The sequence below is a fragment of the Ambystoma mexicanum genome, chromosome 12, assembly GCF_040938575.1.
Source record: "Ambystoma mexicanum isolate Mex_15411 chromosome 12, UKY_AmexF1_1, whole genome shotgun sequence".
Lineage (NCBI taxonomy): Eukaryota > Metazoa > Chordata > Amphibia > Caudata > Ambystomatidae > Ambystoma > Ambystoma mexicanum.
The window spans coordinates 1,098,507,118-1,098,525,086 of NC_090936.1; the positions used below are offsets into that span (position 1 = coordinate 1,098,507,118).

The following is a 17,969-nucleotide window of genomic DNA, read 5'->3' on the forward strand; positions in this document are numbered from 1 at the left end:
GATCCTCGAAGGTGCCGATACTAGTTGGCCTCACTACTCCAAGGGCTGACGCACCGTTCAGAGTTTTCAGACATTCAGGCAGAGGAGCAGGACTTCACCGGGCCAGACACAAGAGCAGATTCTAGACCACTTCAGGAGTCGTCTTCGGATCTTCAACAGGCTGCTCCTCTTCAAGGGATTCTTGACTCCAACATAGATTTGAAAAATAGCCACAAAGCTCCTTCTTTTATCCAAGATTTGAGCTGGAAGCAAGTCCAATCCCACCAATGGTGAGGATCTGGACCATTCAAACAGCTAGCAGGTATTCAATCAGGAACAACTACTGGTTTCACATCTGCCCCAGAAGCAGCCTTTCTTGAATCAAGGATCAGAACTGGGACTAAACTGTTGCAGCCTCCTTCCTGGGCTACACACACACAAAGGCTCACTAGCCCACGAAAGCTTCAGCTTTCCTGGGCAAGCGCGCAACCTTATAAGGATTTTCCTGAACTGAGAAGGCATGAAGAAGGCCAAACTACAATATGGCCAAAGGACAAACTAAAATCTCTTGGCCAGCCATTTTAGGGCACTAGTCACATTTAGTAGCCATATGCGGTAAACGCGAATGTGCACACTAAAAATAATGCAAAATGGTACAAATGTAACTGCTGTCACTATCTTATCTTTAGGCACATATCAAAGTAACCAAACATCCTTTGTGTAAAATGCTAGGGTGATACCAAAGTATTCCCCTTTGCACTGCATTAAATGAAGCAGTGTACAATGCTGAAAATACAAGAATTCAAAAGGGAAAAAATATTTCCCAAACTGATAGTCCTGGTATTCTAAAGGACTGATCACTTTGACCTTAACATGTGTGTAAAAGGCAAGGCAAGTGAAGTGAAGCTGAAGGCTTTACTTAAAGTCAGGACCGAATCAAAAACCAAGCAAAAATAATGCAGTTCTATTGGAAACTATGCAATGAAAGCTGCAAAAAGAAAATCGTTCCTTATGATAGGCGTAACAAATGCTAATGATTGATCTTGGTGATTTCTAATGGTATTCCTTAGCACCTCTCCCTCTAAGCAGTTTCCCTCACAATCACCTTCCCCAGTATGAAGAGAGGAAACAGAGCTGGGGAGCACATATGTGCAGCTCAGTCTGCACTGGTGATTGGAAGATTCCCTCTGCTTTTCGTGTTTGTTTTTGTGCAAAGAAAGATCTGGTATGCTGTTCTACAGCCCAGTGTGACTAATCAAGGGAATGCGCCCTCTCTCCCCCAGGGGGAAGCCCACCTCCTTTGGGACTAGAGATGTGAGTCCCCTATGACTAAGACTCTGAAGGGTGCAGGCAAAGTGGGGCCCGCTAGTGGTGACCCTTTAAAGGACAGGCCATGCCTTAATTGGGGTATGTGTTATGCTCCCTTGTCCCAGCAAGCCAACGTTTTTAATGGCTTATGGGAATTGCATTAGACAAACAGAAATGTTCATGAAGTGGGAGCTGGTGTGGTTTCTGAACTGTTAATGTTGGCCTCGTTCTGTGAAATGGAGAACCAATGGCATCCCACAGAGAGTGACAAAGAGGGAGCAGTCGAGGGTCACGCACGCCTATGGAGCAACGATGCAGAGGACGGCCCAACCTCTTTCGAGGCGGCGTTGGGAAGCAGTCAGTCATATGCACAGGACGCTGTTCATGTAGAAGCGATATACAGCTCATGGAGTGCTGCTACCTGAAGTAAGGCTCGGAGCTGGAGTAGCTCTGCCCCACAGATAAGACACAACTGCTCGAACTGTGGTCAATCTGCACTGATGGAATCCACCGCCGCAGTCTCACGACAAACCGAGTGGAAGCACTGGAGACCTCGCCGAGAGCAGACGAGCCAAAGCCACGCTGCTGCCTTCCTTCGGCACGGAATGCAAGCGCAACAATACATGTTCGAGGTGCACTCAAGGAACAGGGGGGAGCAGTCACAGTCAGGCCTGCACATACCCCACGCTGAGTGAAAAGACTAACAGCCCAAGATGAGTTGAAGCATCAGGTAAACCTAGCCGGGGTGCGACTCTGTATTGCCCAAGCCGGTGTAAGAATCTGGACAGCCCAAGAGGAGCTGAAGTACCGGAGAACCTGAACCGGGACGAGGCCTCACATAACCCAACCCAGGGTGAGAATCCAAGAGAGACAAAAATGCCCAAGCTGGGCTCAGAGAACGAATACCCCACAAGGGGGATGCGAAACCCAAGACCCCAGGATGGGAGGAGAATCCAGAGGGCCCAGAGTAGGCCACCCACAGAGCAACCCCAGGAGGGCCTGGACAACCCGAGACCCCAGTAGGGGGAGAGGGGCAGGAGCTAAAAAAGGGTTCTGAGCAAGGCAGGACGAGGCCCGCCTACTCAAGAACATTTGCAAGGACTTTACTTCGTGGAACAGTGACATTGAATAGCAGGCCTTGAGACTTTTACTATTTCTTTAACTACTGGGAGGAAGCCCAAAAGAACTCGTTGACCTATTTGGTTGGAACCATGGATTGGGGCAAGAGGCCCAGAGACATTGGCTGGTTACATATCTGAAGTCCTGATCGGGGCAAGACACCCTTCGCTACTGCTGAAAACCTTGAGGGAGGGTCAGGAACAAGCCAGGGGGGTGTACCACTTGGGCAAGATGTAGCAGGCGTTTTCTTTTTATTTCGTTTGGATTCACTTGTGCCTCCATAGGGAGAAAGGGCATATGAGGAGGGGCACAGACGAATGGAGGAGGGACACAGTGTATTGGGTGTTGTTTTTGGTTATGAGCCCACCCATTGCCTGCCCATAGCCATGCTATTCCCTGTGGCTGTTCCCACCCATTCCTGCCTTTCTCCGCCCAAAGGTCATCTGCACGGTAACTCTTTGTGCTCTGAGCTTGCCTGAAGCCTAGAGCACGTACTAGCAGAGAAATGCCAAAGAGTTGGCAACAGTATCAAGAACGCACCCATTTTTTAACCCGGAACTTGACTGTTTACTATTTAAATGACTTCAAAATCAGACAAACGAATATTATGTTCGACTCTTCTTTCGAACCATTTGTTTATTAGAAATATGCTCAAACTTTAAATTAAAATATTTTCTTTTTACAAAGAAATATATTTCTAAAATACTTACTAAACCAGTATCTAAAAACCAATCACAATCATGTCTATTAGAAAAAAAAGACTGTTGCCGTCTATTCATGCTTACTTTGCCGCATTCGTTCCCTCATAGTTAGACTTTCAAGATGGCTGCTATGTTTTTAATGTTACTTTCTCTGATCGTGATCTTCCAATGGTTTATTTATGTCTCTCCAGCAAAAGGTCTATGCTTCTTGAGTAGCGTAGGGTACAGATTGTCATAGCTGGGTGGGTGTAGCTGAATTCTCCTTATTCTTTGCTCCACCTGAGCAAGTACTGATATTATCCTGTGACTGCGCCTAACTGTAGATCCTTCAGCCATGGCTGCACTGAGAGGTAAAAGGGTGTTCGTTGTAGGAGTTGGAATGACAAAGGTGCGTACTTTTAACCCACCTACTGGTGGACATTAACATCGCACTGACAGTCTTCATCAAAGAATGCACCCAAGGGAAGCTAGTGTGCTGGCCAACTACAAACATTTTCAGAGCAAATGTTTAAGATCTTACGTTGTCCAATTTCAGGAGCCAGCAACTTACCTACAACATATTTGAATGGTTTTGTGTGGTACCTGGTGGGTGTGGGGGTGGGGTAGGAGATCATGAGTAAAGCTCTGGGCTGGCTGACATGAGGGTACCCTACACTTATCACGTTTCAATCCTGCAGCAAAGCATCAAGTAAAATTGTACCGTCACAAAATAAATAATAACACTGTTTAAAGTGCTTAGAAACCGGAGGAAACCGCTATGAAACACTACCTAAAACATATTTAATATTTTACCAGTGGACATGCACGTATTTTTACATGCATACTGAGAATAGAGGAACTACAGTATCGGAATGCATAAGACGAGTGGGTGGATTACTCATGGCTAAACAGGAACAACTTTAGATTTCAGAAACATTGACGTTTCGCACCGAGGACTAAAAAGCATCAAATTGGAGAAGATACATGTAAGAAAGACACCAATTTCACAATTGCTTACTTTCACCATTAAGTACTAACAACCGTAGGATAGGCACTGGCAAACACCTCGAGTACGACATGGTAACCATCAATGAAAATATACTCCTGCATAATTGAAAAAAAATGCATGTTTTCAGTTTTCCACTCTGGCACTTTAAAACATGTCCATCAAAAACCATATGCAAGTAGACATTACATCATTCTTAGTTTTAAGCCGAAACTATCTGGAGTACAGATAGGGAGAAATGGCATATGAGGAGGAACACAAAGCTTGTAGCTATTGTTCGTTATTTGCCCACCCATTGACTGCCCATGGCCCTGCTAATCCCTATGGCCAGTCCCGCCAAATTCCTGCTGCTCCCTGCCCAAAACACCTCCTCATAGGGAACTCTTTGAGCTCGCTTTAATTAAGCCTTACCATCAAACTTTGCAATGAAAGTGCCTGCCAGTGTTCGTTCAAAGCACTCTTGTGAAAGTTAATTACATAATTGGAGCTGTAAACATGCCACTCGTGTAATAAAAATGGCCCTCATTACAAGTTAGCCGTTCAGGATTCCGGTGTTACCGTGATGGCGGTGACACCAGTTCCATGACCACATGGATGCGGAAATAAGTGAGAATTACAGTTTGGAGGCTGCGCGCCTCAGCACAGCGTGGAACCGGTGCCCACTGCCATTGCGATAACACCCAGACGGATGCACCAGGCCAAATGCCTGCGGTACATCCGTATCCGCCTCGGCCATGCCGGAATTAGCGGCAGCAGAAACACCAGTGCCGGAAATACCGTCATCGAGAAAACCGGAAAGAGAGGTGCAGCCATTACATAAACCACAATCCACTGCAATCCTCTGGTACCACAAGGCCCACAGCTCCTGTGACTGCCTAAATACCACGAGGAACATGACATCAAGGGTCCCAGTCAGCCGGGAGCGGAAACCCTGCTTCAGTGAGGCAGAAATGACTGTGCTCATGGAGCACATAGTTGAGAATGCAGGGGAGCTGTTCAGCGCAGACCAGAGGCGGGCCACGCAGCAGAGAAGAAAGGCCATATGGCTGAGGCTGCCAGAAGGTCTCAGCAGTGGGGATGACCGGCGGTCGGTAAAGACTGCCACAAGAGGTGGGATGACCTGCGGCTGAGGGTCTGGAACCTGTTTTGCACCCACAGACAGCAAAGCAGTGCCACAGGAGGCGGACCACCTTCCCCACTGAAGCTGTTACTGTGGGAGGAGAGGTGTAGCAGCGTGCTGCACTTCGAAGGAATCGAGGCTGGAGCAGTTACACCTGGCAAGGCCGGTAAGTGCATGAAGTGCAAAGACATGAATGTGAATAAAGGTATATCTGCCCCCACCCAGCAATGTACACAGAGCCCCATAACACAGTCCCCATCAACCCTCCCACACCCAACTCCCCCATGGAACCCCCCAGCAATGCACACAAAGCCACATAACACAGTCCCCATCAACCCTCCCACAGCCAGCTTCCCATGGAACCCCCCCAGCAATGCACACACAGCCACATAACATAGTCCCCATCAACTCTACCACACCAAGCACCCCATCGGACCTCCCCCACCCCCAGCAATGCACACAGAGCCACATAACACAGTCCCCATCAACCCTACCACACCCAGCACCCACATGGGACACCCTCCACCCCCAGCCAGCCACACAGCGTGTCCCAGAGTACCACCCCTGGCTCACACACATGACCACAGCACCCATCAATGCATGTGACTGCAACAAAGATGTAGCTTTTGGAGTGTGTTGCATGTGATTGACCCATACACATCCTGTGACACCACTAACAACATGCCTTACTACCCCCAACAGGAACATCATCTGACACTGACGGGGGTCATCAGACGACGTCAAGGGGGACTGGACGTGGCCGTCGTCAGAGAGAAGAACTGCAATCTGGCATGGGGCTGTACTGCAATGCCCCACCGGATCGGCTGAGGCAGCGGACCCTGACCTTCAGCAGTCAAAAGGTCCGCTCTATGATGCCACGTGTCCGTATGTGTGCCCGGTTGAAGGCCTCCTCATGCCTGTTCCGTGGCCGTCGGATTGGTGTCATGAGCCATGGCGTGAGTGCATATCCGGCATCACCTGCATGGGAGTGACAGTAAGGAGGCGTGTTGGTGTTTGTGGAATTACTGTTTCAATATGATAGCATGTACAGACTCTCTGTATTCGATCAGCACAGTGACAGTACAACCCACTGATGTCCTATGTGATATTCTTCTGTTGGACATTTCTATTCTGGACACTTGGGTCACACATTCCTACAGAGTGAGGTTTCCATTGGTGAAGTGATGGTAGGCAAATACATGTCTCATTAATTGCAATGTCCATGTGTTCTGATGTGGTAGTTGGGTCATGTATTGTAAGGTGCTGGTAAGATCTGCCTCAGGCAGACGCAGACCACATAAATGAGGTGACTACTGCGCACAGAACGATGTGTACCCTATTTATTCACCGGAGGAGATACTCGCAACGCAACCACATGTTGGCATTGCATGTTGTGCCACTCCATGGCTAGCGTATTGTCAATGATAGCCAGGGTATGTATTCTGGTGACATGGCAATATGCCATTTGCCTGTTGTAGCGGTAGGCTGGGTGGACTCTGGTGCTTGTCTATCCCCCCCAACTACACAGAGGTCATGCATTGGTACGTCTGCTCACCCAACAGGCCGGGACGCTGTGGTGCTCATCTATCCCTCCTCCAACCCCCCCCCCCCAACTACACAGAGGTCATGCATTGGTACGTTTGCTCACCCAACAGGCAGGGACATTGTGGTCCTCGTCTATCCACCCCCCAGCCCCCAACTACAGAGGTCATGCAATGGTAGTTCTACTCACCCTACAGCCAGGTCCTTTCTCCCGCATAACGTGCCATGTACCGTGACAATCTTGAGTTCCGTGATACCATTGAGTCGTGTGTGGACCCCGGGAAACGTGCATAGCAATGCGTGATGAGTTGTGCATCACAGACCATCTGTATGTTGAGTGAGTGGTACGATTACGATAGACCGCCTCAATTGCATGTCTGACAGTCAACTCCACATGCGTGCAGTCTAATGCGCCAATGCAATTGGGCATGCCGGCAAGGGTATGGAAGGTCACTTTGTTAGCATAGACCTGTGCAGGTTTTCGGGGTAGGGCAATGTGGTCCGACACATGACGCAGCAGCACATCCAGTACCTGGAAGAGTATCCTTGAAAAACAGGGCTGTGACAGCCCGTGCAGCTCCCCAACAGTGTGCTGATAGGTTCCAGTGGCAAGAAAGTGCAGTACGGAGACGACCTTCAGCAGGGGTGGGATGGCAGTTCTGATGTTTATTCTGCTGCTGCTGTCTTCTTCAATGAGGGTGACAATTGATAATAATATGGCCCTGTCAAGCCTGTATAATGTGTGGATTTGACTTGGGGTCAGGTTCCAGGGTGACGCCCTGATGCAGGGGATTGCTGGCTGGTACCTGCTGTACATTGATATCTGGGATGGCCAACGGGTTCCTCATTTGCTGTCTACGCCGCCTCCTCCTCTGCCTCAGTGCTGCTTCTAACTCCACTGCTGCTTGCAGGTTCCCCATCCAAATTGCTACTAGGCCGACTGCCATCATGGTTGTGTTGGAAGGTGGGTTGGGTGTGGCCCTTTTGTAGGTTCCCAGTGGCCTATGATGTGCAGCTGTATTCAGTGTAAATGCCATTTTTATGGCGGTATTTCCGTGCACATGGTACTCATAATGTACCCGGTATTACGCTGTGCCGGGAACTGCTGGAGTTCCGGTGAGACAGCCCACTGTTTGCGGTCACGGTGATACCGGGTGTGGTAGCACCGCAGGGGTCACTTTGCAGAAATTGTGTTGCCGCCATCGTAGGTCAGAATGTGCCGGTCTGGAAAACAGTGCTGGTACGGATCTACCGGCACTGTTGATTCCGGGCCGGCTAACATGTAATGAGGGCCAATGTCTTACCAGGTCTGCCTTCAGCCACTCGATTTATAAGCACATTGTGCGTCCTTCAGTGAAGTCAATACAAGCATTGACAAAGCCATTGAAGTCCTGATTGAAACAAGCATTGGCAAAGTCACCATTTTGGCTTGTGCATACATTTTAAGCTTTTGCCAGGAACTGCTATTAGATGCCCAGGTACTCACACTATTTTGCAACTGCTACCAACAATGGGGAGGTAATCCCACCATGGTTGTGCCTGGCAACTGCCTTTCCCATGCCTACACAAATGCCCAAACTGTTGGCTTTGTCAATACCTGCTCTTTATAGTGGTAGGGATAGGATCAGGCTAGATTAGGATTTTTTAAATAGACGGCAGACAGAATTTGTGTAAAAAACATCCTGATGTGCACCCTTTTTCCTTTCCTTTTCTTAGCATAGGGATCCAAGTTATAGGCTTATTATAAAACTACTGAGTTAAACTACAATGAGTTGTCGGTCTCCTGATTCTGACTTAACACACCAGCATCCTTTGAATCTTTCAGTACAAGTTATTAAGGTAAGTAAATTGCACTTTTACCTACCAACACAGCATTCCAGCTGTACTGTCAAAACACTACAGCGCCTTCATTTACGCATCCCTCATTACTTGTATCAAAGAAACAGATTCCATAAGGGCCTTAGCACTACTCAGAGTTAAAAAAAAAGAAAATCAGAAAATCCTCTTATGTAAATTAAACAAATTAGAACGCAGGCATTCATTTGGACTTGAGTCTTTGTCATGTTTCCTGACCATTGACGAGATAACACTTGTGTTCATTTTAATGTGCACATTTGTTAGACAGTAACATGATAGTAAGCAGTGACTCATTTGCCACTGTATGGTGTAACTGGTATGGTAGACAGTCACACATAAACTTAGCTAGAAAAATTGAAGAACTTGCCAGTGCATTCACAGGAAATAATACACACTCAAAGTGAGGAGGCTGTTTCGCCAAGTAAATACTTTTTGAAATCACTAAACATTTGAAACGATTTTCAACTTTATCTTTCTGTTGTTGCTTTTTAGTTTGTTGTGCGTGAAGCAGAGAAAATCTGGCATCAAATGAAACTTCCATTTGAAACAAGGATAGAGGCACACAAAATGACACACGATGGTAGGTTCTTGTTGCTTGTTTCTTGTCTGCTTTTGAACATAGTGACACACTCTTCCTATTTTACAGGGAATAGTATGATCTCTGGCATGGTGTTGGAGCAAAGGTCCATTTGTGAGAGTTCTGGTCTTCCTTTTTATGGGGCATTTTTTTTCTCCTGTGGTTTCTAAGATCTCAGACTTATTTTTGGGCTCATATGGGTTTCTGCTATGGTCCTCTTCCCCCGCAACTATTTTTGAGAATATGGCCCTAAGGTAGCCCATATGGATCCCAGGATGTCGGTCCTTTTGAAGCGCCCCATGTTATCACACTACATTGGTTTTAGAGAGTAGGCGGGTGTCGCAGCTGCAATTTAGTTTTTGCTTCACCAGATGTACAGCCAATATGACCACATTACTAGCTGAGGTGGGCCAAGCAGTAAGACACGGGACTTGAGATCTGATTTTTTTTGTAATCTCACTTATTCAGACAACACAGTACAGGTTTTGTTTAACACCTAAAGCTCCTAGTGGTATCACTACAAATTATATTCGGGGGTTTCAAATGATACAAGGTCAGGATAAAGAAAACATATGGTGGTCAACCTAGATAGTTTCTCCTCTTTTGTGTTGCTTTCGCTACTCTATAAAGTCTGTGTCATCTCAGGCACCCTACTTTAAAGAATGTACGGTTCCAAAACAAAAAGAATCTTTAGAATTCCTTTGCCTTCTATCTACCCTACTCCAGTAGCAAAGGTTTAACAGTTGGCACCAGTAAATAGTCAAAAGAAAACTACTCTTCAGTTGTCCATCCATACACTAAAGAGCCAAACAAAATGCTTCTTTTATGCAGCATTCTCATAGTGGTAACTGAGTCTGGTTCTCTCTGCTTTAACTTGTTTTCTCCCTGCTAGTCACTCTTCCGAAATCAGGAGTCCAGCAAATTTTGCCCCAGCCTTCGCTTCTTTAGGGGACCTCAGCTGGGCCTTGGCCCTTCTGCTTTTTGACCTTCCCTTCAGAGCCCTTGTAGCCCTTCTGCTTGCAGGCAGGGACTCTTCCCCATGCCCTGACACATCACATGTGGCGCAAGTAAGTCCTCCGTTTTGGACTTTGTGTTTGGTTAGTTTTCTCAATGGGTCACCCTTGTGAATCTGGTTTTTGCAACTGGTCTTTATGCTTTTCCAGACTTAGTTTAAGGTCTTTCACGAGACTCTGTATGTTTCTAAGTGTCTCCTAGGTCTTCCTTCAGACCGTGGTTATAGAATTACCAGTAGGTCCTCGTATGGAATTTCGGCTTGCGATTTCCTTCAGTTCTCCACTAGTCTCTGCTTTCAAGATTCACAAATAGCGGTTCTGTTGTTCTGGCCATCAAGTTCTTCCACCAAACCTTTTTCACAGTAGGTGTTTCTCTTGGCCGCTTTTCAGGTACTTATCTAGATCTTCCTCCAGACCATTGAGTCAGAGTTTACCCTGCGCCTTTTTGCCAGGCTGCCTCTTCAGTTGTGGTGATAGGAATTCCCACCCCTCATCTGAGTTCTTGTCAGGCAGTTGATATTGAAATATCCCTCCTGTATGTTTTTCACCTTAGAGGTGCTGATGGAGGACCCAGGCTCTTAGAACTTCAGCTCCTTCAAAGCCAAGAGGTGCAGCGGTCCACCTCCTAATCAGTCCTTTGGTTCATACTACCCCGATCCAATGACACTCCTCCTAATCTCCACCCCCGGTGGTCATCAGGAACGGCCGCAGAGTGAGAGGACACATAAGAGCACACTCTAACGGATTACAGACGATGGAACCGTTGAATGCAGAGGGTTTTCTACCCCACAATGGTGTCAGGCACCTTAGGATATTGCAAAGTTGGATATAGCAGTGCGGTTAACGCCCTGAAGAAGGAGATTCGCTCCGAAATGCATTTGCATTAAAACAACCATACAAAAATTAAACAAGTCTGCTTCTTGCCTGTTAAATACCTACCAGTTTCACAACTAATGACTCAGGAATTATTTTTGAGACCAGATCTGAAAGTGTTTTTCTCAAAATCTACTTTTGACATCAACCTTCAGGTGTACATGAACTCACAGTTGGATATAAACCTTCATTCAGACGTGCACGTGTATATATATCTAAATAAACGAAAGAGCTCCACAAGAGCTCACATTGAGAGCACCAGACTTAGTTGAATGAGCTCATCCAACTTTTTGTGTATGGCATCTTTAGATTTTACTCAAGTTTCTAGTTTTGGGAGTCCTCGTGCTTCGCTCCTCGAAAATCATTCGTTTCTAGCTTTTTTTAACAGTTTTTTTGAAGAAATTATCCATCTCTTCGTCAACGGTCATGCATGGATTACTGGCAGGGGTGACCTGTGTCCGCGAAGATCTTCAGTCAATCGTCAGATCTTCAACTTGTGGCACCACAGGCCCAGGCTTGGGGCTTGCTTGAAAACCGTGGCGGCTGCCACGTAGAAATGCCTTTTCAGGTCCTCTGAAAACTGCGGCCTGAAGAATATTTTCATCGAGAATCAGCACAAGTGCATTTACTGTCTTCATCTCAAACACAACACGGTCAGCTGTTCAATTTGTCAATAATTTTCATCAAAGACACGCAAGGGCCGCCATCAGAGGTTGGTGCCGTGGATTGAGCCGAGTAAAGCCTCTGACGTGGCCTTAGGGCACACTCATGCCTTTTCCACTGAGCGTACTCCCTCTGGTAAGAAGAGGTTGAGGTCATTTGAGGATGCTTCCTTAGGGAAGATCCAAAAGTAGGTGAAATCCCACACCCCTTTGTCTTACTCATCAATGGTCCCCACGGCTGCGTGACCCAGTTCAGAGCACGGTCGGTCGCTTTCGCCGACTCAGTCATTGGTTAGCCTACCGGCAGGTGGGTTACCTCCGCCTGTGAGGAAATGAATGACCTTGTCAGCCCAGCATAAGTCATCGAAGAGCAAGCCATCTAAGCACCCGTCACCGGTTCCACTGTCAATGCCGTCGACACAAGCCTTGTCGACGACAGCTTCATCCAACAAGACCAACTGCCTCCCCGCTGCTAAACTGAGAGGTTTGTCAACAACTTTCACCTTTACCTCTGCAATGGTCACCATGCCCACGTTCTTTCTGCCTACATGAACTCGTTTGTCATCTGTTCCGATGAGGATCCCATCAACAACGGCACCTATTCCTGCTCTGCAGGCTCCAGTCATCGCCTCTTTCCCGAGGGCTCTGATCTGGTGAGAGATATGCCTCCAGCTCTGAAATTCCTGCCTGGCCCTCCAAGGCCGTACCACTTTTTACTCTGGCTCATATGGTATCCCCAGAAGGTCACCATTCATATACACCAGTTCTGAAGAGGACCTGCCAGAAGGTTTTTATTCGGATTAGGAATGGGGCGAATGAGGAACTGGATCACATTCTGCCTATCCTCAGGGGGTCACCGCCCCATGTGCCTTCTCAGCCGTTTAGCCCTTCAAGGGGCTCAGGTCCAGTTCCTGCTCCTGCTGTACCGGCTGCGGTGCACCTGCTCCTGTGCCAAGACATGTCCTTGGACATTCTAACCTCCCTACACACACTGGTGGCTGAAATTCAGCAGCGACTGCCCACTGCTCTTCTCCCAGCTGCGGCGAGATGTCCTCCTCAGGATCTGCCCATTCTGCCTCATAGGACCCATGTTACCCCTCAGCCAGTGCCAGGGTCTCTGTCCGCTGTAGTGGAGGAGCCAGTTCAAACGGACACAGGCACGGACACCGACACCACCGGTACTCACACAAATGAGTTTGATGACTACCTTCCCACGGATGGGGAACCTCTCTATGTCGATGCGCCTGACAGGGCCTCTTCCCCTAGACGAAATTGGCTCTGTTCACTCTATCATCTCGAAGACTGACAAACTCTTCAACTTGATGCCAGAGGAGAAGAAAAAGGAGGGTTTCCTTTTTGAATGGCGGGAGTCCTCCAAGAAGACCATTCTCTCAGTCCCTTTATTGGATGACATATGGGAGGATGGCTTGGTAGTCATGAAGGCTCCTAATATGACGCCTGCTAAGTGTGACCAGTTGGAGATGAAGTACCAGGTTCCAGACTCTGCCCCTCGGTGCCTCAAGTCTCAGTCTTCACCATACTCTGTTGTTTTGGCCACTGCCAGAAAGTGGTCCTCCAACCCCTCTTTGTCATCTATGGTGCCTCCGGAGCAGGAGGGCAAGAAGCTCGATCCCCTCTTTGTCATCTATGGTGCCTCCGGACCAGGAGGGCAAGAAGCTCGATGCTGCAGGAAAGCGCATCATCACCACAGAGCCTTCCACAATCGAGTCTGCCAACGCCCTTGCCATCCTTTCAAGGTACGACAGGGAGATGTGATACAAGCTGGGGCCCATCCTGGACTTTCTCCTGATAAGAGGGCCGAAACCTTGGCCCTGTTCCAGGAGGTGGAAGTAGCTTCCGACCATGCCATCACTGTCACCCTCAACATAGCAGACTCTGGCGTCTGCCATGAATTTACGCATGGATGTGCAGACCAAGGTCATCGGCCTGCTGTTCGATGGAGACAACCTGTTTGGTAAAGCCGTCAAGGATACTCTCCAGGCCATTAAGATTGACACAGAGATGGCGTGTTTTCTGGGAACCCTGCAGCAGAGGAGGCCGTACTTTGGTTTTCATAGGTGGAGAGTCTCCAGATCTTCCATGGGTTGCACCACCCCTATCGTCACCCCTTCTGCTCCACCACCCAAGATACTTCTAGAGGATGCGCCCAGGCCTATGGCAGTGGCACCCAATGTCGTCACCCCCCATTCAGGATGCAGACGCAGAAGCAAGCCAGAACTGGCCCAGGTCCTGCGCCCCCCACTTCTGTACCCCAGTTGGAAGCCGACTATCAAACTTTGTCGATCAGTAGCGAAAGATCTCCACAGACAAATGGGTTCTGGACGGTCTGCAGAAGGGGATACAAGAGCTACAAATGGCGTTGCTGCTACAGGAGGTTCAAGCCAAGCTATGCAAAGGGGTAATAGAACATGCCCCTCAGCGCCACTAGGACTCTGGAGTGTACTCCAGATACTTTCTGGTAAGGAAGAAGTCAGGACGGTGGCAACCAATCCTAGACTTGCGACTCCTCAACAAGTTCCTCAAATCCCAAAAGTTCAGGATGAGCACATTGCAGCATGTGCTTGACCAGCTGGAGGAAGGGGATTTTCTGGCAACTCTCTACTTAGAGGACACGTACTTTCACATCCATCACAAACACTGGAAGTTCCTATGTTTTGTCATAACAGGAGCAACATTACCAGTTCGAGGCCCTTGCCTTCGACCTGAAATTGGCCCAGAGGGTGTTCACCAAATGCTTTGCCCTGTTGCCAGCGCATCTGCGCTGCATAGGAATCAGTGTCTACCCTTGCCTGGATGATTGGCTCATCCGGTCCGGCTCCCTAGCACTGGCAAACCGAAACCATCTAACGTATGGCTTCACTATGATTCTCTATCAACTATCCGAAAGTCCTGCATAGTGCCATTTCAGAATGCACTCTTCCTGGATGTGATTTCCACGTTATACGGGATGACACGGTCAGGATAGATCACATGTGAGGAGTAAATAAAGGAGAGTGAGAAAGCCCACCAAGGCAGTCTCCGCTTTGACACCACATCATTGTCTGTGTCCCTCATTGCACTGCTGGGTAGTGTGCCATGCCTGCAGGCCTTGCCTGTCCCTCAGTTGTCCCTCATCACACTGGTGATGAAGCAGGGAATCAGAGCCCACCCTCCGCGGACCACACCTGATCCGGCAATGCTGCATTGGCCGACTCCTGCGCTCCAGGCACCCCAGGGCCCGCAGACTCACTGCAGAGTCGCGCTCTTCCCCCAACACGGTACCTGGGACACAGTGAACACGCCGGAGCGTGCAAGTAAGTGAAGAAAGGCGCCATAGCCCCCATATTCGGCAGGCACTGATTTCAAACCCACAGGCCACCCAAGGCCCCAGGAAGCATATTTGGCTCACAGACCCTCACAATCAGGCCAATATCAAGCACTAGGTCATATAGGGAACCAGTAGATGGAGGATGACAGGAATTTCTAACACTACTGCTTCAAATATAAAGTTTTTTATTTATCCAATACAAAACGTTCTTTGTTACACCATATCACATACAAATAATTTCACACAGTGTTTGGACCCTATTCTTGGTACAGGTGTCACTAGCTGTTCATTATAATTCTGAGCAGTCCGTTATGTCGACACGTGTTTCGGTCTTAAATTAGAGCTCTAACATTGTAGCTCTTCTGTTCTTCAGACCTTCTTCAGGACATAGGGCAAAGATCACGTTGAATCTTGCTTTATATGGACCGGGGTGAGCCACACCATCTCCATGTGTATACTTTGAAGATGCAGAGAGGTGAAGCGGAATTAATTCTTCCCTGTGACCAAACTGTTGTCGCTTCAATCTGATCCTGTACAATATTCAGTGATGTATCTGGTTACTGTGCGCATGTCCCTTCGCAATTTCACTGGAGAACGATTTCTTCCTAATTTTTCAACAGTACTATGTTCTTTCCTGTTCCTCCCCACTCAGGGCAAATGGTTATTCAGGACTTAATTGTTATGACTGACATCCTGGAATCCGCTTCTTCATCTACACGGTATATCAATGATTTTACAGACTAAATCCACATTAGCAGCCAATACACTTCCAGCGGCACCCTCAAACGCGATTGCATGCCGTGGACAGCAAACATTTTCTCTGGCGCTGTTGTGACAGAGGCTGCAACAGTGGAGTTAACCGGCTCAACTTCCGGGTATCTAGTGTATTCGTCTACAGCTATCAGGAGGTAGGCCTCATTGGCGATTGTGCAGAAGTCTATGCTCATTGTGTCCCAGCGGCGCTCACTTCTTGGGGGACAGCCATGGACTCTGGTGGTCTGGGCCTGCGGGTGGCTAGGCACGATGTACAGGTTTCGACAAGACCTATGACTTGCTGCTGTATTTGGGGCATCCACATAAAGGTTGGTGGGCATTACGATACAGTGTCCCTTGAAGATCAGGTCTTCCAGAGACACAGACAGCTCGTTGTGTGTGGGAGTAGTTTTGAAGTACCCCACGACTGGGAGGGGCTTGTTGCATCCTTCCTCGAATAGTTGCACAGGTTTTCACCACAGGGATGGTTTGGGGTCCAGCTTGTCGAACCTTGTGGACAGCATGACATTCACTGTGGCGCCAGGGTCGATCATCATCGTCACTGGGATGTCCCTGACAGTGACGGTGCATCTGCGGTGTGATATGCTGTCGTTGGTGTGCCTGCCGTGGGCCGGCTTGACTGCTGAGATCATGCAGGCTTTTTCTCGTCTTGAGTTGCAGTACCGGTTTGTGCGATTTGGGGACTGTTCTCTACCCGACTGGTTGTTGTCGCTGCTGCTGCTTTCAGTGTCTTCTCCTTTGATCGCCCGGGCCCGTCCTCTTCGTGTGCCACGGGCCCGGTCGGGCTGTCTCCGCTGGCGGCAGTCGGGTTGCTTTGGGCGGAATGCTTGTATGCTTCTGGGCCTTGCGTCACTCCTCCAATCCTGGGATCTCCTCGGAGGTGAGTGTTCTTTGGGTCTCTGGGAGTTTAGGCACACCAACGCATAGTGGATGATTTTTCCACACATATAGCATGTGGTGCTGTATGCTGGGCAGAGTTCCCCCCTTTGTGTTGCTGGCCGCCGCACCACAGACACTCTCTGGACTTGCTTGCTGTCTGCCCTTGTTGGGGTTTGTTTTGCTGCAGAGCATTCATAGTGGTCATGCTATTGCGTGGTGTTTCTGTGTCTAGTGGCAGGCGACTAGTGGCAGGCGACTAATCATCTGTTTAATTTCCACCACATGTTCATCTGTGCTCTCCCGTTGTCGCCCCATAGTTAGGATGGTGTCTAGTGGGACATTCGACTCCGATAGGATGGATCTCCGTAGCTTCTCGGAAGAGAGGCCATGTATGACCTGCCGTATGACTGCAAATTTGTCGTCTGGGAAGTCGCAGCCAGTGGTCACCTCTCGCAGCCGACTATGGAAGTCGTCAATACTTTCCTGTGGGTGTTGTCTGGCCTGACTCATTTTAAACCGCTCGAAGTCCGCACTTATTTGGGGCTTGAATTTCATTTGCTGTCTCATAGTCATCTTCTGTGCCTAGATTTGGGAGTGTGTTGAAAAGTCTCAGCACCATGGTACCGAGATTGAGCAGTGATGTCACGTGCTTTTAGGCTCAATTTGAATTGCTGGAACCATAGCTCTCAGCGGAACCCTGCAAGGGAACCAAAAAGTGAATGGCTTTATGAATGTCATGATGCCTACCCCCGGAGCACCAGGCCAGGCCCAACACCCCCGGGAGCAGGCATCATGCCCCCGGGTAAAAGCCCAGCGGCCCGTTATAGGGGCTCTTTGGACTCTGTCCTGGCGCCTTTGGCGCCAGGCTCATGTTGGACATCAGTCCTGGCGCCACAGGCGCCAGGCTCATAAAGGAAAGTGTTTGGTGCACTTACCTGATGCAGACCATGCTGCATACTCACCTGATGCAGACCATGCTGCATGAAGACCCAAGCCAATGAGGTTTAGGAGGGACTATTTTACTGAAGGGACTATTTTGTTACTTGGGTGGGGCTGTGGAAGAATACTTACCTGGGACTTCTTCCAAGGCTATATAAGCCACGCCCGGACAGCCACACGTGCTTCGCGTTGTTCTGCATCCCAGCAGCTGAACGCTCACCGTGTCTGCTCCTGCACCTGGACTCCAGCCACGCCCGCCTTGAACCTGGAACACCTATAAGGAAAGAAGAGAAGAGAAAGGTGAAAACCAAGA

At 48.7% G+C, this 17,969-nt stretch overlaps 1 protein-coding gene across 1 annotated transcript in view; it reads left to right on the top strand.

Moving 5' to 3' along the window:
- Nucleotides 1-17,969, top strand: part of FBH1 (F-box DNA helicase 1) — a 1,469,681-nt gene that overhangs the window by 779,964 nt on the left and 671,748 nt on the right. The window contains exon 11 of the mRNA XM_069629653.1: nt 9,104-9,191. Within this exon, the coding sequence (XP_069485754.1) occupies nt 9,104-9,191 (88 nt within the window). The remainder of the gene's footprint in view (nt 1-9,103; nt 9,192-17,969) is intronic.